The sequence below is a fragment of the Aegilops tauschii genome, chromosome 3 (assembly GCF_002575655.3).
Source record: "Aegilops tauschii subsp. strangulata cultivar AL8/78 chromosome 3, Aet v6.0, whole genome shotgun sequence".
In the NCBI taxonomy this organism is placed as follows: Eukaryota; Viridiplantae; Streptophyta; class Magnoliopsida; order Poales; family Poaceae; genus Aegilops; species Aegilops tauschii.
The window spans coordinates 56,637,403-56,662,182 of NC_053037.3; the positions used below are offsets into that span (position 1 = coordinate 56,637,403).

The following is a 24,780-nucleotide window of genomic DNA, read 5'->3' on the forward strand; positions in this document are numbered from 1 at the left end:
TTTAGTTTAGTTTAGATTACTGTTAGTTTGGTTTTATATTTAGTTTAGTTTAGACTAGCAAAAATGCCCGTGCGTTGCAACGGGAGAATGCAAGGTGCGAGAATCAAGCTAGTGGCATAAATATTGTATTGGTGCAAACACTTATCATGTATTTTTTTACCATTAAATCACTATTCTTTCTTAATTACAATATACCATGAATAATATTTGCTCTCCTCCGTAGCTCAGAAATAAATGGTTCAAATTAGCAATTTAGTTCGGGAAATCAGCCAAATAAGTTAATAGTACTCCCTCTGTTTCCTTACGTTTTGGTGGTTCAAATTAAACTACCAAAACGTCATATATTTAACAATGGAGGGAGTACTTCTGAAATTATGTATAGGAAAAATTGCGCCCTTGTTGACATGTTTGTTACCACAAATTATTTTACAATGTAAGATTATACAAACAACAATATATGTCCCAGCCTTTTTCCAACAAATGACAGAGTAGAGGCCATGTACACATTGTTAAAGAATGAGAATATCAGACTTATATATGGTTGGATGGATTGTACCTACAAAAATTCCCTACAAATAAACATATCTTCTTTGCTGAATGTAACTTCACCAATCAAACCTGAAGAATCCCAGAAAAAATCAATCATAGACTTCACATGGAATCAAACTTTTTTTTTCGAAACGGAGGAATAAGATTTCCCTCATCTATTAAATAAGGAGAGAATAGAGTTAGAGTTTTACAGGACACCCCATACAAGCGACATGGCAATTACTCACACAAAATGATAGTCCCTAGTTTCTTTGCGCCGGCAGTAATCCATAACTTTGCCTCTCCAATGATGGTTTGGAGGAGAATAGGTGGTGGCGCAAATTTTTGCCGAAATACCCTAGCATTTCGCTCGTTCCAAATGGTCCAAGAGGTGAGCATGATGAGAGAGGTCATGGCATGCCAATTCGGGTTTGGGTCATCGGTTCGCTTGACCCACCACTTCTTGACGGAGTCATCAAGATGCCATTCGGTAATGTTGACGTGAGGTAGCCCAAGCTTCTCGATGATAGATCTCCAAAGCCTAAGTGTGACACGACACTTGAAGAAGAGGTGTGGCCCCGTTTCTTGCTCTCTCTTGCATAGTGGACAAAGACCACAATTGACCCAACCATGCTTCTCCAATCGATCGGCAGATGAATTGGTGCCTAAAACTGCTAGAACAAACATGTTCAACTGAATTGTTTTCGGCACTGGATCAACTCATAATCTTACTTATACATTAAAATGTATGATGCTTATAAACCAAGATAATTTTTTAGACAGCTAAAAAATAATGTACAGGGACTGCCCGTAGCATAATTGATGGTTACATGAAACATCTAAAATTTTAAGAATCAAACATGATCCAAGGAAGTGACACACATCTGCAAGTATCTAATAATAAAATCCATATGAAAGATAACCTCCACTGATTGAAAAATTGTGAGTTCCACTCCTTTGCTTCAATAGCAACGGCCACTTAGTCCAGCACATCCCCATCAGTAGAAGGCAAAAATGGATACACATCTATATGGGCCTACTCCTATCATAGTTTATACATAGCAACAAACTGAGATTACATATGGCTACATAATAAGATTCCTTTGCATCATAGTGTTCTTACTTTGAAATATGGTAGCACCAAATTGGAAGATTCTAATTTGTTAGTTTTGGCACAACGGAAAATTCAATGCATATACCTACTCAACACCAGGATCAAGCAGCAGCACGTTGAGTGAAACTAACAAATTTCAGTCACTGTCTGCTGGATTTTTTTAGCCATAAGAGTAAGGAAAGCATCTGAATAGATCTCAGTATTCAAAATTAAAATTAACAGACCTACAACATGCATGTTTATGTATAACATGTCTGCAAGCAGTATCTTTTTTGAGGATTACATCAAGACTTAGGCCGACGTCAAGGCTGCATTGTTTTCCTTCCAGAGCTGATCATGGAGTTGGTCCGGGACACCATACGCAACCACAAGGTCTCCATGAGCTTTTTTAGCATCATTGGCTAGTTCATGAGCCAGCCCATTGTTTGTCCCTCTTGACAGTTCTGATGTGATAATGCCTAAAAATTACTCAGCGCAGATTTAATATCAACAATAATTGGGTAGGACAATGATCTGCTTACAGAATCAGCCCCTAGCTCATTTCCCCACTGCGTAGTCGATCTCCACCACCAAGGAGCCTCAGAATACGTTATACAATTCCTTCAGTCCAACTGTAATAGCGCTGGCTTCGGCCTCCTTGACAATTATTCATGCATCCAGAAATGCAAACACGCCACCAAGCTCTAGCACCTTCGCCTCCGACATGGCAATCAAGCATACTCGGAGCCCATGCAATGGGCCCCACGATGATCTTGCACCCTTGCGGCTCAACCGGCGACGTCGTCGGCGGGTCAAGGCAGCGGCAGAGCAGGCGTGACACAGATGCCACGAGCTGCTTGGCCGCCTTTCCTCAAAATTCAACACAACAACAAAGAGAACTTGGCTAGAGATTGCACTTGAACACTTAGTTGCAATAGAAATGATTAAAACTTTCAAGAATACAAATTTGGCTGTCCGTTACAGTGGGAGATGCAGTGTATACGACGGCAAAAACAGGCAAGGAAAAAAACAGGAAATGGTTAAATGTGCTTTTACATTCTGACAGCATCCTTTTGCCCTGCATCACATATAGTAATGATGTCACAAGCATGCTCTTGACGAGAACGATTCACATGTGCTGGCGACCTATAGAGGATGGAGAAAAGAAGGACAGAAGAGGGAGGCTTGTATCTATCAAGCATAAATATTTACTGAATAAAATCGATCTGATCCGTACCAACTTGAGCAGGATTGTCGAATAGCTTCCTCTTATATAGCATCTACATCAGAAAATCCGGCACACCAAATATATACATATGTTCAGAGATGACACAGATATCATTCTGACAATGTAAACCGTAATAAGTTACAACCTCCATTACACATGTAATTTTATCAAATTGACAAGGCAAGTTATAGGAATCGTAACCTAAAAAATGGTATGTTCCTGTTTGAGATCTTTTATAGAATCAATAAGGTATAACGACATTAGGGATGAAGCATCAAAGATCAATTAATAAAATCAGGGATTAGGGAATCATACTTACCTTGTTAAGAATGATACTGATGGAATTAGTGAAGGGATGTGTGGTACGCAGGCCAATGGACCCGTGCATCCTTGATGCACACATGTACGTACACGAAGGTTGCTGGGTTGATACTTGAAAGGAGATCGATTCATCTGTCAGCCGGACATACACGAACACGATTTTGTTTTGTATCTTTCGGGAAAGGCATCCTTTCTTGACTATGTATCCATTACTAAATGAAAGTTATTTTCAGATTTTTTAACTTGGAAGATCAATAATTAGCCTCGATCCATATCGAGTATGTAGCAGTCCCCTGTTTTCCTTGAAAAAGCAAGATTGCGATTGCACATTTTTTATATTCAAATAGTCAAATTAATACATTTTGTTAAGAAAAAAATCCTTTAGGTGTGCCTTTTGTTTCTCGAGGGTCCACTGGTTCTGTAGTATTTGTGTCTAATTTTTTCTAGAATTCATTTTTTACTTTTTGTGTGGTGTATACAGTCAAACTAACTAACATATGCGTTCAATAGTGATTAGAAGGCACTTTCAGTCAGTTAGATGGATAAAGATCAAGCTTGGCACCACAAAAATTGAGAGGAGAACTGAATATGAATTATCCTCCATTAATCATTCATATGATCCTTAGATCATCGATCTACCAGTACTGGCAGTACATGAGTCTAAACAACATACATCTTGTGTGAGGCAAAATAAAATAAGTTTCATGAGTATCTTATGGCCATACCTGACACATAACATTATCTCACCAAATTTATCAAATCCATGGGAAGCACATTTGAAGAATAACAGGTTGAGGAAAATAAGTGCCAAACCAAATTCTTCTGAGATACTCAATTTCATGAACACAGCACTCCCACTCCTCCCTATATTTGCAGCAAGCAGTTCATGAGAAAATCAACATGCAGTAAATGAGAGGTAGTTGAAGAAATATATCAATAACTTGCGCTGAATATAGCTATCTGATATGGATGTGTCGATCCAACATGAGTTATCTCTGTCTCATGCACTGACTATTGTGTTATAGTTGAAAAAGTCAATTGTGAACCCCATAAAACTAACCACTTGTCATTGACGGGAGCAACTTGAGGCCAAAGTCGGAATCAGCTCACGTGTTCTAGCAAAGGAAGATGTGATCTGAACAATGGCAGAGAGATCAGTCCTAGATTTTTTCAAGCAGAACAAATACAAAGATTGCAGAAAAAAGGTGCAGTACTTTCTGACCAGACCAAGAAGAACATTACTTTTTATGACTTTAGATGAAAATTTTACAGAATAATTTGGCAAAAGCTAGTACATACCTCTGGGGTAGCATGTTCGGCAGGGGATGTTCTTCCGGCTCAGATGTAGTACGCTTGGGCGGCGGATTTTCTTCCGGCGAACTCGGCTGAGACGATCCTGGACGACTCTTCAAAAGTTGCGATATGAAGCGATTTAATGAAGATTCCGGTCGAGGGCTCCTTCTAATGGCAGCCAAGTCCCTCTGAAATCTGGGTCGGGCACGCCATGGATTCGTGTTGCAGCACTTATCCTGGGGGAACACGGACTCCGATCCAAATCGGAGACATACGGCAGCAGGAGGTTGAAGATCGTGGTGGTGCGGGAGAAGATTGAGATGGATAGGGAGGGGAACGAGAGCAGGGCGGCGGCGCCGCCAGAGAGGAACGGGCGCGCGGCGGCGGCGCTACCGTACGCATTGAGGAGCCCGTGCTCCTGTGTCCTACACGTATTGTTTTTCTGCAGGCCCATTAAAAAAGGCCCAATCTGGAACGAAACACAAACTTTAAATTGTACTGCGGGTTAATTACCTAAAATTACAGGAGGGTTAGAACGAATCAGGTCGAACGGACGGACGAACATGCTATTAGTACCACCTCGTTTATATTACGATTTTGTCCATACAAATCGTAAAAACGTATTATGACATGAGAAAAAAGCGTATTGTGACGGTGAACCCGACAAAGTCAATCCGTGTTTTATTATTACGAGAACGTACCGGTCAATCGAGTTGCAGAGACAAAATTTAGTACCACCTCAAATATGTTTTAAATTGAAATTGAAAGCGTAAAATCTCGGGAAGAAGCGTATTGTGACGGTGAACCCGACAAAGTCAATCCGTGCTTTATTATTAGGGAAAGAAAAAATAACTAGCAAATATGCCCGTGCGTTGCAACGGAAGAAAAAAAACTCAATCTTAGGAAAAGAGTGGTTTAAGAGCCCACATAGATACACGCCCACCATTTCAACATGGCAGAGAAGCAGTAATAGCATAAACCATGAATATGAAATATTACTAAAGCTTAATTTCCCAAATCAAGTTTAATAGTGCCAACAATAGTTACAGAGGCATGCATTGTTTTCCACTATAGAGATTGCTACAGAGTATCTACTTCTAGTGTGGATTTTCTAACTTGTAGTTGTATTTTTTACATGGTCTTCCTTGGTCTTTGTACCCGAAATATGACTGTTTCTTGCAAAAAGAAAACAAAAACTCAAATGTGCAGTTATTTTTTTTCATGTAGAGCATACATGTTTTGATTGTTTGAACCTATTCTTTAAAGATGTTTTGATTGTTTGCATCTAATTTTAAATTTAGAAAAGAGAAAATACACTCAAATCGTTGCTCCAAACATCAATTTTGTGAGTGCCCGTGAGTTTTATACAATTTTATATGGGTGTTCGGCTCGGCTCCCATCCCATGGACATATGTTCATGTTCTTACAAACGCTTGTAGACGGTGGCAACTGCTGACGCGGATGGTGGTATGTGTGCATGGCATGGTGGTCTTGGCTCCCACTCACCGCCGACCATGCTTCTCGACAGATTGGTCCTAGAGTATTCCTATTCCTATCGTCTTGAAGCTAGCGTTTATCAGGTGTCGTTGGAGGAATAACCTGAGGAGCATGGCGTGCTTCCTCATTGCATCACTCACCGCCGAGTCCATACTGGGTTATTCCTCTTTATTTTTTTGGCAGCAACATACACGGTGTGTTTTTCTAATTGAAATCAACCGATGTGCTTGCGGGAACCATGGGAGTATTTTTCCGTGATGGAAATAAATTCGTGAGTTTTTCCTTGTGTACACGACTTGCTCATCTACTACTCCCTCCGTCTCAAAATTCTTGTCTTAGATTTGTCTATAAATACGGATGTATCTAGTTACATTTTAGTGTTGCATACATCCGTATCTAGAGAAATCTAAGACAAGAATTTTGGGATGAAGGGAGTATTTCTTTGTGTATATTCATCATTTTACCAAACTTGCCCATCTTCTATCGAGTGAACCGCGTTTCGGCTAGCTCTGAGGCATAGTGATCCGTGTACATTTGTTTTCAATTAAATTTAAATTCCTCCATCATGACCAAATCCTATATGTTCCTGGTTTAAGCACATTTAAATTGATCCAGGGCAAATATCGTCACTTCAAAACTCGAGGGGAATTTTCCTCACTTCTTTTAGTTCTCTGTTTATTCTAAATTAGAAAGAAATAAAAACAGCAAAGAGAGAGAGAGGCCCACTTGCCTAGCTGGTCTAGCAAAGGCCCATCTCCTGTTTCTCTTACCCTACCAGAAGTTGCTCAAAAAAACATAGAGCAGACCGATCCTAAAATTCCTCTCCTCTCTCTCTCGATCCTTTCCCTCTTGCGCCGCCATACAGGCACGCTAGCCCCCATGCCCCGATCTCCTCGCTTCCCCCGCTGCCCGCGCCTCTGGCAAGGCGTTGCCGCCGGCGAGCTCCTCCTCCGCGCCTCCTCTCCTTCCTTTTCTTCCCTCCCCTGACCTCGACGGTGAACCAACGCCGCCCAAGTTTGCCCGCTGCCGGCCCACCCTCCCACAGTCCATCGCCACCTCTATTCTGGCCATGACATCGCCTGAGTTCCCTCTATTCTTTTGCCCTCCCACAGTCGACCACTGCCTCTGCTCGGGCCATGACATCGCCTGAGTTCCCTCTGTTCTCTTTCTTTGTTAATTCCTTTGATTCTTGAGGTAGCATCTCCCGCTCCATTTATTCCATCTTTGACCAACTCCTTTGATGCTACTTGTTATCGTCAACTCACAAAACACATTTAAATTGGTGGGACTGTCTACAAGTAAACGATGTGGGACTATCTATTAACCATAATCTTCTACATTTTATTACAGAAACACTCACTGGGGCTGGAACATCTCACGCAGACAGGCTGAGGCCCAAGTGGCAACGCATCAGCCACGAAACGATCGCAAGGCAAGGCCCAAGCAAGAGCGCAGATGGAACATATATAGTGCACGTACAGACGCGTATAGATAAACGCGCCATTGAAGAAATAGATAGTACCACCTCGGATATTAAGGAAAATATGAAATCAAGAAAAAACGGACAGGAAGAAGCGTATTATGACATGGGAAGAAAGCGCATTGTGACGGTGAACCCGACAAAGTCAATCCGTGCTTTATTATTAGGGAAAGACTAGCACATATGCCCGTGCATTGCAACGGGAGAAATTAGTCTATACATCAAAACAACATCCGAACGGTGGCGTCCGGCGATGACACGGAGGTGCACGCCAAAATCTAGAATGTAGTTATTTTTTGTTTCTCCTAAAAATCAGATTATTTGCATGAAGAAATGATGGGTAACGTAATAGATGCACTATTTTTTTATTAAAAAATTACAGACTAATAGCACAACATAAAAATCAATGAGTTTATCCCTTCACATCGAACCACGGGCCTCTGCATTTTCTATTTATCCCATGTCAGCACAAACCCATATAGACAACAGCAACAAAACTTCTCATAAAAGACAGAGTTGAACCAAGTTGAGCTGCACTCTAGCTTCGTGTGGTAGCATAAATTGGGACGGCTCATGTTGTGCTGTGGTAGCATACACTGGGGCATCTCTTGCTGTGCGGGGTGGGTTGACGGCAGAAGTCTCGCGTCTCACAACAGCAGCAACACGTGGCCTAGCAGTCGGAGTAGGAATGCAGCTTCGATCGTCAGAGCGTTGTGTGGTGGTGGCGGACAGACAGAGCATGCAGCGGCAACCTTCGGACCTCATCTTGTTTAAATACTCTTTATGCAGCCCATAATCCTCTGCCTTTAATTACTAAGGTAGCCTACAAATCCTCTTTCTTTTAAATTATGGGGCAGCCCACACAATCCTCTGTTTTTTGTCATGGAGCGTGCACAACACGCCCCCCCCCCCCCCCCCCCCCCTCTTGTTTATTTAGCTCATATCCTTTAGTCACAACAATGTTCCTTTCCTCCTTCCCCACGTTTGCTTGTTGACCATAACGTATATGAACAGCTGCAAATCCTTTTCTGACAGCGAGGTGGAAGTACTAAACATGGCATGTGCTAGCTCAGTGATTGGTGTCTCCTAGACTGAACGAAAGGTCCTGAGTTCGACCCCAGTATTCTACATGGCGTCTATTTTTTGCTGCTTTTCAAAAATCCCACGCTTGCCTCTGTCGGTCAGATGCGCCAAGGCCCATTACAGCAGGGGCGGAGGCCCATTATTGCTGGCGAGGCAATGTTGACGAAAATATAATCAGGTGTGGTGCGTCAAAAATTAGTACCACCTCATAAAAAACAATAATAATATAGATCATCTAAGCGGGACAAAGCCGGAAAAAAAACTGAAAGCGTAAATTTACGGGAATAATATTCTACATGGCGTCTATTTTTTGCTGCTTTTCAAAAATCCCACGCTTGCCTCTGTCGGTCAGATGCGCCAAGGCCCATTACAGCAGGGGCGGAGGCCCATTATTGCTGGCGAGGCAATGTTGACGAAAATATAATCAGGTGTGGTGCGTCAAAAATTAGTACCACCTCATAAAAAACAATAATAATATAGATCATCTAAGCGGGACAAAGCCGGAAAAAAAACTGAAAGCGTAAATTTACGGGAAGAAGCGTATTGTGACGGTGAACCCGACAAAGTCAATCCGTGCTTTATTATTAGAGAAGATAGATTACTAGCAAATAGCAAAAATGCCCGTGTGTTGCAACGGGAAATAAAATAAAATATCATGTGGCGTAATAATTTGAGAACATACAAATTATTTGAGTATTGGCCCATTACGGAGGAAATGATCTCTTATAGCAGTAAAAAGAACACATCACGTGCTTAAGATCACTACATGTTATGTTTTTTAAGCTAGGCCCAAGAGGTTGAAAATAGTATGTCAACAAAATAAGATCAAAAAAGAACAAAATATTTTCTTTATGACAAATATATAAAAGTATGATACACTATATAAAATTGCATTACTAGGGAAAACCCTAGTAGTAGCGCGGGTTTAATGCCCACTAGTAGCGCGTGCTGCCGCGCTACTAATAAGGCGCTATAGCTATTACTTAGCAGTAGCGCGTGTGACACGCGCTACTGCTAAGACACATAGCGGCATCGCTTGTTCTCACCCGCGCTGCTGCTAATCTACACTAGTACAAAACAGGGCTTTCGTCACAGGGCAATATTCACATTAGTCCCGGTTCAGTCACGAACCGGGACTAATGTGAGCATTGGTCCCGGTTCGTGCGGCTAAGGCATTAGTCCCGGTTCACCTGGGCCCTTTAGTCCCGGTTGATGCCACGAACTGGGACTAAAGGGTGCGATGCCCATTAGTACCGGTTGGTGGCACCAACCGGGACTAAAGGTTAGTCCTTTAGTCCCGGTTGGTGCCACCAACCGGTACTAATGGGCTTTGAGGCATTAGTACCGGTTCATGGCATGAACCGGTACTGAAGGGCCCATCAAACTCTACCCCCTGCGACCGCCTTTTCAATTTTAGAAAAAACAAAAGAAAATGATGGAAATGTCAAAAAATAAAATAAAATAAGTTTCCCATGTGATATGTGGTCTAGTTGTTGGGAAAATTAACAAATATGAATTTCGACTTTATTTGCAAAATCTCTCTGGAATTTCTTAAAATGGGCATAACTTTTGCATATGAACTCGGATGAAAAAGTTTTTTATATGAAAAATCTTCTACTCGAAAAGTTACATCCGAATTTAACTGGGGGAACCTTGTTAAACATTTTCAAAATCCTCAAAAACCTAATAGAAAAAAAGTTACGGGGCTTTTAAGATCTGGAGAGGCAAAAAAATTCAAAAACTTTCAAATTGTGGTCAAACTGTGGTCAAACAATGGTCAAACTAACTATTCTAGAATATTAGTGTTACTAAATAATTATTTCAGTTTTTTTGAATTTTGGTCAAATCTGGTCAAACTGTGGTCAAACAATGGTCAAACTAATTATTCCAGAAATACTAGTGTTACTAAATAATTATTGTTTTTTAAAACAATAGTTTCAAACTCAAACAGTGAAATGTGTCACTTCATGCTCAAGCTAAATTCCTGAGGGTTAATAGAATTGACATCTTACTATTGTCAGGAAAACAACAAGTGCAGACTTGGAAACGAGGGAGAATAGAACCCGGAAGTTAAGCATGCTCAGGCTGGAGTAGTGAGAGGATGGGTGACCGTCCGGAAAGTTAGATGATTTGGAATGATGAGGGGTGATTAGAGATTAGAGGATAAATTGAGCAGTGATGAGGGGTGGTGATTAGAGATTAGAGGTTAAAATAATTCAGAAAATTGAAAATAAAAAAAAATCAAAAAAAAAAATTAAAAAAAATTCGCAAAAAAAAGTTTCAAAAAAAATATCATAAAATTTCCTTTAGTCACGGTTGGTAACACCAACCGGGACTAAAGGTGGAGCTCCAGGCTGCGTCCACGTGAACGGCCTTTAGTCCCGGTTCGTGTAAGAACCGGGACTAAAGGGGGGAGGCATTAGTAACGACCCTTTAGTCCCGGTTCAAAAACCGGGACTAAAGGCCCTTACCAACCGGGACAAAAGCCCTCTTTTCTACTAGTGCTAGCTAGTTGTAGCGTTCTTACTATCCATCGCTACTAGTATTATTATTTTTCATTTTTTTTAGTGTATTTATACGCCGTTATACAAATTTTGATACAATACCAATTATGAGGTTTATATCATTATGTCCATAACAGTGTGTCAAATGAAGGTGTATTAGGTTCAAGTGGAGGCAATATGTGGTGCATGTCAAAAGTATACTACTAATCCAAACTAGATCTAGTTTGGACTAGTAGTACTTTCGATGTGCACCACATGTTGCCTCCACTTGAATCTAATCCGCCAGCACAAGCTATTTAATCATCATCATAGTCATTACCACCAACAGCATTTATTTAATCACCATAGTCATAGTGTAGCACATAATCATCTTCAAACTCATTCTAGCTAGCTAATCACCACCAACACTAGATGCGGTAGCTATCTAATCACCACTAACACTAGCTAATAATAATCATCATAGTCATTACCACCAACACTAGCTATTTAATCATCATAGTCATAGTGTAGCACATCATCATCTTCAAACTAATTTCTAGCTAGCTAATCACTCCTACTGCTCTCTCTCAGGTAAAATAACATAAAACATGTGTAGCTCTCCTCCTTCATCAAGTTGGAGCATGCAGATGAACCTGTCTCCTATTCGTGGGCTGCGCTTCTGATTGCTGCCCCCTAGTACTTCTCTGTGCTCCTCCATCACAAATTTGGTCCAGTCTTTCACTATTAAGACTTCCTCGCTATTAGAAATCCTGAATGTACTAAAGTGCATTGTAGGATATCTTGGCCGTAAGCTAACAATACTTATGGTACCTTTAGTCTCGATCCCATGAGGCACAACATTCATCGGGAGTCCCTGTTCAAGAACATCGTATAGTAACATACTTAGCAATGAAGTTTAGCTTAAAAAATAATGTATGCAAAAGATGCACTGAGGACAAATAGTAAAAATCTTACCATCTTTCCTAAAAAGATGTGAACGTAGTTCAGTACGAACACTATTGGTCGCACGTTTTCAGTACTAACATTTCTAAGTGCAGGAAGAAAATTTGTCTTGACAGTATCAAGATCCTCAAGCCATGAAACATAATGACTTAGCTCCTCGCAGTTTAGTTCAGCCCCGGGACAGTAGGAGGTCCTGTCTACCAAGCGCTGGACATGTTTGCTTGAACGAAAATAAGCTGACAATAGAAATTAGTTGTCAACTATTTTTGAATAAACAATATCAAAGACATAAATATGGTTGAGAAACTCACATAATGGTATAACTGAAGGCGTCTGCACATCGACCCAGATGTCGGTATTACCTTCAATATCACCTTCCGGACGAATATCAAAGGTGATAACCATATCACGGCTCAAATGCATAAGTCTTGCATAGTGCTCGCCATGTTTTGCATCCAAAATAGGTGTAGTCATCTGCGTTGTATAATTTTGCGTGGAAAATATAACCATGCTCGGTCTTCAAGTACACTTTCTTTACCTCCATAGTACGAGTGAAACCTATCTTATCCAATAAAAAAACTCTTGCATGGCAGGGGATACGCTAGTAGAATAGTAAAAAATTAAATTATAAGTTGAAGCAAATGAAGCAGATGTCATGCTTAATTACGAAAAAAGACTTTTCATTGTGACTTACTGTATCCTCTTCGAAGTTCTCGTCCAGCTTAATGCTGAAGCGCCTATCATCATCTAGGAAGATTCCGGCAAAACATAGGCCACTCGGAGGTGTAACCTGCAAACATGACTGCCACTTGGGCAAGCACATATCCTATTTGAGCAACACAAGATATACATTTCAAAATATCTTATAGGACTCAAATTAGCATGCATTCAATAAGCAAAAGTAAATCATCTCATGCGTCCGTACATCGTCGAATATTATCACTAATACATCCCGAATAGTATCATACATATAACATCACTAATACAACTAAAACCCTAGCGCATGACGGGTATCTGCGCGGGCGGTGGACACCCACAGAGAAGGAACCATCATAGGATCATAGCTCCAATGAGATCCCTGGAGAACCTGCCAGGTATTGGAGAACCTGTGCTCCAACACAAACAAGTAGCGACGGACATGCGCGTCCTCCTCATTGACACGGTGACACACCACCCCCGCGGGGTCCTCGAGCCTCTGGACCATCACTGGCCCACGCGACCGCCACCAAAGAAGGTTCGGGTCAACGACAGGCTGGCTCCTCACCAACCTACGACCCCCGGTAGGTAGCGCCTCCCAGTACCACCCCGGCCGAGCCCAGTCCCGGACATGGCCCATCTGGTGACGTAGGTGTCCTCCGCCGACTCGACGACGAGGATGCGGGATAGGCATCATCGACGTCGATGCGGGAAAAATTGCTTTAACTAAAAAAATAACAACAAGTTCTTACTAACTAGTTCTATTAATTCAACTAGTTCTTACTAAAAATAAACTTACTATAAATAAAAATAAACTAGTACCTAATTAGTACCTAGTTCTTACTAACTAATTAGTACCTAGGAACTACTGCCCTAATTACCATCTAATTTGATGAACCTAGGGGTGGAAAGTGGTAGCGGATATTCCAATTATCCAACTTAAAAGTGAAATAAGTGGTCAAATTTTACTCGTTTTATTATGCATTACACTAGTGTTTATTCATCATCTAAGAAAACATCCCAGCCGCATCTATATCCGATTCATTTCCACCCATAGATGAACCCTAACTAATTTGATGCAACTAAAATTTGAAGAACCCTATCTAGGCAGAGGTAGGGGAGGGGGAGGAGCAGGCGTGCTCACCTCGGGTGCCTGCGGCGAGAGAGGGGCAGGCGGCGTCGAGGTCGGGGCTCGGGCGCGCGGCGGAGGGCGGCGTCGAGGTCGGGGTCGGGGGCGGCGTCGAATCCGGGGTCGGGGGCGGCTTCGAGGGTGTGCGGAGAGCGACGGGAGAGCGTGCGGCGGCCGACGGGCGACGGCGACAGCGGGAGGAGTTTGATTTGGGGCAAGTGGCAGTGGGGAAGAACGACCGCGCGGTTAAGTCAGAAGTAGCAGTAGTGCGTTCCAGAAAAGGCGCTGATAGCTACGGCGTTTTCCTCGATACACGCTACTGCTATTCCTTTCTCTTTTTTCCCTTTTTCATTTATTTTTCTTCACATTTTATTTTTTTCCTTTCACCTTTTTCTATTTCTTTTATTTTCATTTACTTTTCTATTTGCTTTCCATTTAAATTTATTTCCTTTAGCAGTAGCGCATTGCACCGCACACGTGCTACTACAAAGCAAGTAGCGGTAGCGCGGTTCTACGTAGATCGCTACTACTATGTGTAGCCTATCGGCTAAGCCATGGGAATTTTAGTAGCAGCGCTTTTATCTTCAGGCGCGCTACTGCTACAATTGTATCTGCAGCGCGGTTTACAGCAGCGCGCTACTGCTACTTAGCACCAGCGTGCTTTTTTGACACGCGCTACAGCTAAAGTTCTGTGTATAAGGTTTTCCCTAGTAGTGTTGGTGCTCATAAATCTTCTCTCACACATTTACTTTACTCTTGAAACATCTTCCATGCAATTCCTTAAACTGTTTCTCACGTAAACTTGCCATGCCAATCACTTTCTTTGACTGTATCATACATATGCCACGTACAGTCATCTTCACTCATGTTTGCAACAACTGCATTTCATCATGAAAGTATTTGGTATGAGAGTGGCAGTCACATCTAACTACAAAAGAGCCATCTCCATCATATTTCAACAAAAACCAAATACGTTGCCACATGATCCTGTGATAGCAACAATGGCTCACACTGCCACATTGAAAGCCAATAGTTGAACTGGAGAATAATGTCCTGGGTATTGCCAAATCTGTAACTAAAAAGTACTCTGATGTTACACAAATATTTAAGAAACTAATAATCATGTAATGAAGACCTTGATGTTCTTCAGTCAATGGCAAAGCTTTAGACTCCGGTGCTCATTGTTGAGCGAGTGAGTGTGCTGCCAAATTTATGCCTTCTGAAGTTTACAAAGTTACCATGGTAAAAAGCAAGAGAACCAACCTACATTTGTTCAAGAATTAAAGCAATTAAATGATTCAGGGCACATGCGAGTATAGCTGCTCTGAAAATGAGTGTCTTCACTGCTACATGTGGAAAGTACTCATTGCACACTGCATTTGGGAAGCTAGCAAGTATGTGATGCAGCTGGCAACATCAGTCAGAGAGACCATTCACCTCTGCTGAATCATTTATTTCAATATAACAACACAACACCTTATTATGCTGAGCATCACCACGCTGAACTAAACTGATCTAAAATTAAATCGAAGTCTTTGTGCATGGTAATGGAGGATTATCCTATACAGATACATTACCTAAATCGTTCGCTGGGCTGCTCAAGCGGCGGTGGTGGCGTACAAACTGTAGAGTTGAGTTGTTGCGTGTGTGCGGGGATTTGATCGGTGGGGCGACCACGACATCGTCAAGCTAAAAAATGTATAACAGGCCCCTAACCGAGAAACAATGGTCATATGATGAAATCAATTAGCAGCATTCAATCACGAAAAGAAAAGGCGTCAGATGGTATCTGCGGTTGCATGAGAGGAAAAAAAGGAAATCCAAGCAGCAGTTGGAGCTCGGGCAGAGACCAAACTTATATCTAATCCGACCGAGCTGGAGTACTGTTTGTGCCTACACATGGACAGGAAAAAAGACCAAGACTTTGATGCCTATGGGTTCTTAAAATTCTCACTGTGAATTGGATGGAGTATATATCTAGTAGGATTAAATTAACTGAATTATTGGTTGTGCAGGATTAATCACTCAACACTCATCGTGGATTGGATGGATGGATATATCAATATCAACTATGCACAACAGAGAAAGGTCCGTTAAAATAAACCATGAAATTACTGAAAAGTTTGTCAATGCTAGTAAACACGAAAGTTCACCACCGGTTAGTGTATGAATTGGTAAAGGCGTAAGGTATGAATATTTGCTAGAGGTACCTTCAAATAGCCAGGCTCCTAAAAAACATATTGCCTCTCTCGCCATGTACATGAGCATGCTTCCTCAAGGCAGCCACATCAACAAAGGTCTTGCCACAGTTGTCATAGCTGCAGGAAGAGGATCTTTGTGGATGGTTCGACCTTGCGCGACTGCGCCTTTGGTTCTTGCTTTTGTTGCCGCTTTCCTTCAGGTCCTGTAGACATCCTATTTGAGCTCATACAGAATATATGTAGTTTGTCCGCAGAAGTCGACATACATTATCCCCGGAAAAAAAATCCACATACAGTATGTAGTTTGGAAAAGAGTTAAGCAACAATATATGTGAAGTAAAAGTGTAAGCAAGATTTATCTTAATAATAAACTATGAAACATTCTCATTCATCACACAACACTACATAGCTGAAACTGGTGTTCACTTCCTCGACCACATACCTGGCGCACATCACCTCCCCTTACTAAAAACTTCATGAAGCACATTAGAAATAAATTAATAGTACAGACTACTTCTCAATTAGGACGTGAGTGACATGTAAAAGTTGTGCCTCCAAAAACTACATGTATCAAAGATCTGTACTAATTCATCTACTCTTGCAAGCACTTAGTACTCACCTAGCATACCTACAGCATCTACATGATCATACAGCAACAGAATTATATAGATATATATGTAAAAAATGTCTACTGTGGGCAAGAGCTATATTTCCTACAGTAAACTGATGAATTGACAAACAGATGAGACCCATCAGATGCTTCAAAAGTACCTGCGCCAAAGTAGGTCCAGGCGACGGCTGATGATCTTACGGCAAAGTCGGCGGAGGTGATGGCAGATTGTCTTGCGGCAAAGTCGACGGCGGCGAAGTCGACGGAGACGACGGCTGCGAAGTCGACGATACAGTATATTACATTGACGTCAAAACCAATTAATCCACTCCACTAAATACACCTCCTAATTCTATTTTGCTAGGTGCATTAGTATATCTATTCATGTGTATGCAATTATGCTAATTGATAACTGAAGAAAGAACAGAATATAAAATTCAAGAGTTACTCCAGCATCATGTCCAAGAATTACTGTAACCAAGTTCAAGCCACCATGTTTAGGTATATGTAGTCAGCAACATTAAATTTCTTGCTTCAATCCTTGGCTAGACAACAATTTTTCAGAAAAAATATACTGAATCAGGGGCTTGTATGGCTGATTGGCTGAAACATAATGCAAAATACATATTAAAACAGAAAACGTAGTTGGTTTAAAGACTCCAGTGCATATCTTCCAAACTGTAATTGGAAGTAGCAACATTTTTCAGAAAAAATAAAGGAACGGAAACAAAGGAAAATCAATTGAATTCATCGATCATCCAGTGGTGTAACAACTACAGTAACATAAAAAACAACTACTGTCCACCATTAAGTTCACAACCAAAGCAGCATGGCTGTTTTTGAGAGGGGTCGAGTCATTACATACCTCTGGTGTAAAATTTGCTCTGTACCAGCCATGTGCTTTTAGAAGCCATCACAAATTGGTTCACATAACAGAAGCTAAACGAAGGTTGCAATTGATCCCTGCTAAACCTGCTGTCTTGAAGCTCCTGCACCACAAAACAAATATCAGTGCACTTTTGTACTAATCCAGACCAAAACAAATCAAAAGAACTATCAATTTTTCTGGCAAAGAGCAAGGGAACTATCGTAATCCTCCTCTGCCTGCAACCATCGACTTCCTCTGCCTGTAGAAGGCCACACACATAAACACGGACGCACATAAGCACAACACAGATGCCACATACGCCACACCCGGCAGGATATGTTGAGCCGCCGCCTGTGTGATGCGAGAGGAGAGCGGGGTTGGTTGGAGAGAGAGGGAGGTGAGGGCGGCTGCTGAGACCAGGAGTCGCTCTTGGCAGCGTGAGACGGGGAGGCCTCGAGCAGAGGGAGGCGAAGGACACGCGAGGGGACGCGGGGAAGCGATCGACAGCCGGCGGCGATTGGCGTTTGTGCGGCGGCTAGGGTTGGCAGGGGTCAGGGAAAAATCACGCTGGCGGCTCGTTCGACAACCAGGCACGAATCGTTTTTCTCACCAGGCGGTGGCAGAAGCTCTGTAAATTCTGTCCACTCCGATGGCATATGCTTTGACGAGCGAATCGTTATTTCCTTTGACCTCACTTAAACATGAACCGCGGGTTCAATAAACAAAAAATATAAGGACTTTTTCGCAAAATTATCATGACGGTGAACCCACCACACCCAACCCGTGCTAAGTAGGCTGGGCGGCACGTTGGAGAGCCGTGTACGGCTGCCGTGTGCTAGGCAGCTGTTGTGCTTAATGCGGTGGGCAGCCAACCAGCAGGACAGCACGCCGGAGCCACCGGCAGGGGAGCTGCGCAGGAAGAAAGGCAGAAGGGAAGGAGGCAGGCGTGGAGGTGTACGGGGGCGGCTGTGGATACCCACGCCGACAGGAGGCACATGGGGAGCGCCAGGAGGCGCGCGCGGCGGCCGGGACAGGCATGTGCGTTAGCCATTCCTTTGGGGTGGTGCTCGATTTCTTTCACGAGCGGACGAAAGGGAGGGCTGTAGGCAGTTGGCGGCTCTGTACGTCGGAGAACTGCATGTGGAGGTCATCGGAGGCGAGGTCGTCAGGGATGGGATCTCGTGCTCACCGTCGTGCTCGAGCAGGGCATATCGTGGTTGCCGTCCTGCTCGGGGAGAGAAGGACATGCTCGCGGACGGGAGCCCGGATCACCGTGCCTAATCCAACCTGTCTGAACTGCCATTCAGGTGATGGAGCACGCTGAGCTCATAGAGGGAGGGACTGGTGGGTTAGACTCCGATACAAATCAGGCTTGGGAGCGATGGACGCCGGTGCGAGGCGAGACAGTGGAGCCGATCGGCCGTCCACTATACAGGTAAAAATAAAATATGAATCCTTTTGCAACAGAGCGGGCCAAGGCCGGAACACATGTACTGCTGCGGCAGCCCAATACGGGGATAGAAAAAAGCGGACGGGAATTTTAGTACCACCTCGAAAAAGAGCGGAATAAAATAACTTCAAACTGAAAGCGTAAATTCACGGAAAGAAGCGTATTGTGACGGTGAACCCGAGAGAATCAATCCGTGCTTTATTAGCAAAAAAGGGCCCGTGCGTTGCAACGGGGCGGCATTCAAATCAATCCATCGAGAACATAAATATCATTTGATCAAAAAAAAGAAAGAACATAAGTGGCTGGGAGCACTTAAGAAATAGTCGTGCTAATATTACACATTTAGTAATTGACTACACACAAGCTTAGAGGCCACAATTTATTCTAAAAGCCTTAGTTTAATTTAGCGATTGAAACATCTATTATCCAATGTGTAAATACAAACAATGATTATATTGCAAAGAATGTATTACTGGTACAATCCAGTAGCTTACTCAATCAAATGTTTGCCACTACTTTCCATCAGTTTTCATTAATCAAATAGTATAGCGTACAAACCCGGCATCAAAAAATAATTCAAATCTCAAGCAAATCTGCTTCACTCTCTCAGTCTTATATAGACTTCCGAGTAATAGAATAGAACAAACTTGGACAAGAAAGAAGGATGAAATTAGTTAATTTGATGTAGCAGCTTCTATAGAGAAGACGATATGGGAAAATAGGAAGAACTTGAAGAAAAAAATTAAGTAAGATGCAAGTAACAACAGAAAAGAATTCGTAGCCTCAAGCAAATCTATGTCGCTCACTCAGTCCCAACTCCTCCGTAAAGACTTCCGATGAACATAATAGAACAAACTCACGTGTTTTGCCATGGAACAATGGCTAGTTTCTAGAATTAGTATTTTTTTTCCTTCCCTTTCCTTATCTCCCGCTCTCCACTAATAATAAAGTGAAACTTCTTATAAAGCCAAATTGCATAGTCTGGCTTTTGAAAGGAAAAAAATACACTACAACATGAAGTGATGTTTGACACACAACCTGGCAAACAAATAAAGATTAATTTGGTCAAAACTAAGGTCAAATTCTGCCTCACTCCGTAATATTATTCTTCATACACAATTATCTTTTACTCTAATGTGTTAATGCACAACACTTAAGAAATGACTTACACAACAACAGAACCATTAATAGTGATAGCAGAAGACCTTCATTCAGTATTAAATATATGTGCACAATGATCATGTCACAAACATGCAGAAGATTGCTTGAGAAACTACATGTTGTAGATATTCCCACCACTTTTTTGGATTTGCAAAGATTCATCTATATTTAAATAGTTTAAAAATTCAAATTAACACTTCTGAAATAAAAAGTCATTTTCATAAGATCTAGAAATCTAAGCTTTACACAAAGAGAAGTAACATAATTTGATATATAGGTGAAGAAATTTTGCTGGAACTATCACATTGCATCAGATGATTATACTGTGAGCAAAGTATGTAATATACTACTTACTACTGCTTGAACTTTGCGGCCATTGAGAAATATAAGCAGAGTTAAGTGCAGTTACATGTAAAATGCCCGTGCGTTGCAACGGGAGAAAAACATATAATGAATACGCAAACGGAGAAACAATATATCTAAATCTCATACTAAAACGTGGAAATATGATGTAACTTACAAAGCTTATTTTTCCGATTATCCCAAAATTAGTACCTGAATAACACATTGAATAAGGGCAACAGGTCATAGAGAAGTCAAATGAAAAACAAACTGAATTTCCTGGCCTTAATACATTGCATGGAGCTCCTTAAGAATCAGAGGGCCCTAATGTCTCATTTCCTGGATCTCCTGCAAGGCTGCAACAATCAATAGAGGCTTTTGCTTCTCTTATAGTATTGTAGTAGTCACGATAGCAGCGAAGACCACTGTGACACTAATATTATTATATCAGCCAAGATTTTAAGATTAGACAAAAAAAGTACCTTCGGTTATTGAAGGCACAAATTATTAGTTTTGGGAATCCTTGGATTGAGAATTATATTTGTGGCCCATTGATCATGTGGATGGAATAAGATGGACATGACACACACTGAAGTAATTCTCAGGTAAATTTTGGGTAAAAAATAACTCTTAATCTTCATATAAATTAGATAGAAGGAAATATCATGAAGATGTATGCAGAATTGCAGACATATGTTCTCACTTAGCAAAATAAGCAATGCAATTCGAAGTCAACATTGGTGTCCGCCCATATTGTAGTATAACAGATAAAGTAATTCGTCTCATGTTCTAGTATTGAAAATAAAGTAATCTTCAGAACTGATGTACCACCCTTATCCCACGAACTGCATTTGACAAGATAATTAGTAAAAGAACCTAGCAGATTCTTTCTGGTGAAATAAAATATATTTGCATGCTTAGACGTGTATTGAACCCTGCATGTTTAATTCAATCGTGCATCATGTTTTCTGCTAACCCTGCTACATCCCTTGTCAAAGTTTCGACTTTATTAAATCGTCAGGAAAGTAGTTTAAACTCTAAAAGAGGACAGGAAGTACCACTGTTTCCACCAAAACATTAATATACGTTAGGCATAATTACGCATAAAAGGGTGAGAAAAATGGTTTCTTGTTCACTATAAAATATGAGCCTGAAAACCATTAGAGTACCAGGTTTGTGGTTTTTGACATTCAACTCCCCTTAAACATTCTGGTGCTTCTGTTCTGCTAACTGTACATGCTTTGTTTCTGTATCAGTACTGTTACATCTGTACCATGTGACATGCTTTCAGTGTTCTGATGTTTCTCCTATCCTCAAGTTTATTAGTAAATTTTATTTGTACTAATAAACCCAGCAGTCATAAAAAAACTGAAAGATTGAAAGACACGTATAAAGATGATCTTATAAAACTTGTTCAAAGTTTTCCTCATGGCATCATTTTCTCTTAACTCGGTAAAATACGTTTCCAGTTGTACACATATGGTGCCAGCAGTGTGAATACTTTAAGACGGAATGATAAAATCACAAGTGCTGCAACATTTAATCCTAAAAAACAATTCAAGACATGTTTGTACTGAATATGTTGGATGTCAATACCAAGAGCATACCAATTTATCAAGAAGGGTGGTGAATTGTGAGCAGAACACGCTAGAAAGACAAAGCCTTTAAGATGTCCCTTTGAACATGAGATGCGGATCGTTTGTATTTACTGAATAGGTTCTGCTCCTGCCATTTACCTAACAAATGATTCAAGTTCCCCAGTTGCATCTAATTTTTTTAAGTAAAGATGTCAGATGTTAAGTTACTCACAGGGAATACAAATCTGCATCTCAAGCTCAAAGGTGCGGCACACAAGATTTCGTTCACTCATAGTCACACAATTTTTACAGAATTCATACAAACAATTGGTCGAATGGCACGCTCATTGAACGAGGCATTATCAAACACAATCATAAGCACAGAAGAAACTCACCTACATCTATCTCTGTGAACCAGCAAAGACATCCAAAATCCCACAACAATTCCAACATATTGCCCAATGCCATGCAGCAGCCATAAAATCCCAGTCACACATATGCAGATCCACAATTGTAATTAGCGTTCATGATCCAGGGGTCAGTGGAGAAACATCCCTGTCACATACTTCCGGAGTAGTCATTAGAGTAAATCAGTAAATCTCTTTGAATTAATTGCATACATACCTGGCCTTCGTCTCTGATTGATGCGCGGGATGCACCTTGGCTGTGTCCCGGACCACCACCTCCTCGCTCTTCACCTCTGGTCCACGGACGGCCTCAACGCCAAGGAGTTCGCGCTGCTCCGCTCCATCGTGGCCGCGCGCGCGCCCAGCAGGCTGCTTGTGGTCGGCCTCTCGCCGCAGCTCCTCGCGCTCGCCGCGGTCAACTCCGGGCAGGGCGCTGCCACCGCCTCCGACAGCGCCGAGGACGCGCGGGGCGTGCTCGTTGGGCGTGGCCCCAGCAGCTCGGCGGCCGTCCATGTTTCAAGGTACCCTGACCCGGCCGGGGAGGCGTGGGCAATGCTGCGGCGCGCGAGGTCGAGCCCGGTGTGCCGGCGCCCGACGGGGACGGTGCGCAAGTTGGGCTGCCGGCTGGTGCTGACCTCCTTGCCGCGGGAGGTGCTCGACGCGAGGTGGGACGTGGTCGTCGTCGACGGGCCGAGCGGGGCAGGTCCCGGGGAGCCGGGGAGGATGGGTGCCATATACACCACGGCCGCGCGCGTGACGGGGGGCGAAGCGGTGGACGTGACGGTGCACGAGATGAACCGGACGAAGGGAAGATCTGACGCCACCGCCAATATTCTCCACCCAGCAGCGCCATGGATGCCGACCGACGAGCGCCTCATCGCGGCTGCTGGCCGACGAGGACAGGGGAGCTCAGGTGCTGGGATGGAGACGCACCTACAGGGGGGCCGGGGACGCCGGAGGCGGAGGAGAGGCCGAGAGGGCCAGAGGCGGAGGGGAGAGCCGGACGGCCGACGAGAGCCCCGCCGGAGCCGTCCCCCCTTCGACCTTCTCTGCTCGGCGGCGCAGCTCACGCGCGTATCCATGATGGCGTCCATGATGTTCGATCGGCATGGTTCAGCGGTCTCTCAGATCTCGCTACTTATAGGTGTGCCACTCCTATCCCGATGGCTACGGAGGTGACGGAGTCTCCGAAACGTTTTAAGGAAATTTTAGCGAGAAGTTTGGGCATGTAAAACATATGGTACCACTTCGTGTATATGTTTTTAATTCAAAATGAAAGCGTAAACTTATGGGAAGAAGCGTATTGTGACGGTGAACTCGACAAAGTCAATCCGTGCTTTATTATTAAATAATTAGGGAAGAATTATTATTATATTATACTAATACAAATGCCCGTGCGTTGCAAAGGGCGAAAAAAGTTTGAACATACTCCACGTGGCATTGCACAACACTTCTTATACCCTAATGGCATTTGTCGGGGCCTAATTCAGATCCACGGTCTCATCCCATGAAAGAGTAGTTGTGCATGAAACAATCTTTCAGGCTAATTTTTTTTCCTTTTCAAAAAAACACCCTTTTTAAGGGAGTAAATTGCAGAAAACCACCAGTTTGAGGGCTAGGTTAGCAGAAATCACTACGTTACAGTTTCTTGGCAAAAAACACCAACTCTCTCGTAAACAATTTGCAAATACCACTGATCGGCGGATCGGGCACCGATAAGTGGATTTATGACAGGTGGGGCGCGGTTTTGTGACACCCAAAATTTTATTTGGCTTTTTCAAAACTTTTCCTTGTTTTGAGGGAGGTGATTTGAACTTTTCTTCTAAAAGAACTCTCCCTCTCAACATATTTTCTTTTATGACTAGTGCTTCATTTTTGGATTCACTCAAAACTTGATTTTGGTCTTGGAGGTTTTCCTCTTTATTTTGGACTCAAACCAAAATGTTTTTCTCTTGGAAAAATGCCTTTTGAAAATTTCTTTGAAAAAGGCCCTATAGCTTTTGGAATGATCCTTTGCCACTTTCAAAAATTCCTCTTGCCATGACCCAAGGGTAAATTCCCTCCCTTAAACCTCTCCTCACCTTTGGATCATGATTTGCATCAAATCCAGCAAGTTGAACCTCCCCATATGTTTATTTTCCATTTAAATCTCATCAAAACAATTTCTGCCTTCTACTTTGATCCTTGGAGGTTTTCAAAGGAGCTACCATTTCTGTTTTGATTTTTGCCCCCAAACCAATTGCCCTTCCTAGTCCTTTGAACCCTCAACCAAGATCCATGAAGATCCACTGGTCTTCAGTTCAAATTTTTCAAACTATACTTGCTGCAAGTTTGGACCAGATTTGCCAAATTTGATGAAATTCATTCAAA

The 24,780-nt window shown here is 42.3% G+C and overlaps 2 protein-coding genes and 1 long non-coding RNA gene across 7 annotated transcripts; 1 reads left to right on the forward strand and 2 right to left on the reverse strand.

The window, feature by feature from the left end:
* Positions 1–1,745: 1,745 nt before the first annotated feature.
* Positions 1,746–4,882, reverse strand: LOC109786749 (uncharacterized). The gene is made up of 4 exons (XR_005771936.3): positions 4,470–4,882; positions 4,231–4,305; positions 2,859–4,034; positions 1,746–2,767 (listed from the first exon to the last, which is right to left on the reverse strand). It is a non-coding gene; the product is annotated as an uncharacterized lncRNA (long non-coding RNA).
* Positions 4,883–14,570: 9,688 nt separating this feature from the next.
* LOC109786750 (uncharacterized) lies at positions 14,571–19,224 on the reverse strand. Of its 5 annotated transcripts, XR_005771938.3 has the most exons (5): positions 17,471–18,124; positions 16,767–16,880; positions 16,005–16,198; positions 15,372–15,505; positions 14,571–15,057 (listed from the first exon to the last, which is right to left on the reverse strand). XR_005771938.3 is itself a non-coding variant. In XM_040403472.3 (4 exons), exons 1-4 carry the CDS (start codon positions 18,774–18,776, stop codon positions 16,107–16,109), a joined length of 444 nt encoding a protein of 147 aa, XP_040259406.1. In that variant the 5' UTR covers positions 18,777–19,224; the 3' UTR covers positions 14,720–16,106. The 5 variants fall into 5 exon arrangements, 1 of the variants encoding a protein (XP_040259406.1); XR_005771937.3 differs by having other exon boundaries at positions 15,372–16,198; positions 17,471–18,257; XR_002238423.4 differs by lacking the exon at positions 15,372–15,505 and having other exon boundaries at positions 17,471–18,078.
* Positions 19,225–22,656: 3,432 nt separating this feature from the next.
* Positions 22,657–23,589, forward strand: LOC109786748 (arabinogalactan O-methyltransferase 2-like). The gene has a single exon (XM_020345306.4). It carries the CDS (start codon positions 22,657–22,659, stop codon positions 23,587–23,589), a length of 933 nt encoding a protein of 310 aa, XP_020200895.3.
* Positions 23,590–24,780: the final 1,191 nt, after the last annotated feature.

Coding starts and splice junctions, on each gene's coding strand:
- LOC109786750 (XM_040403472.3), bottom strand. CDS start 18,776: ATGGCAGTTCAGACAGGTTGGATTAGGCACGGTGATCCGGGCTCCCGT. Junction 16,881..17,470: donor GAGCAAATTTTACACCAGAG/GTATGTAATGAC, acceptor TCGACTTCGCAG/CCGTCGTCTCCGTCGACTTC. Junction 16,199..16,766: donor CTGGACCTACTTTGGCGCAG/GTACTTTTGAAG, acceptor GGATGTCTACAG/GACCTGAAGGAAAGCGGCAA.
- LOC109786748 (XM_020345306.4), top strand. CDS start 22,657: ATGCACCTTGGCTGTGTCCCGGACCACCACCTCCTCGCTCTTCACCTC.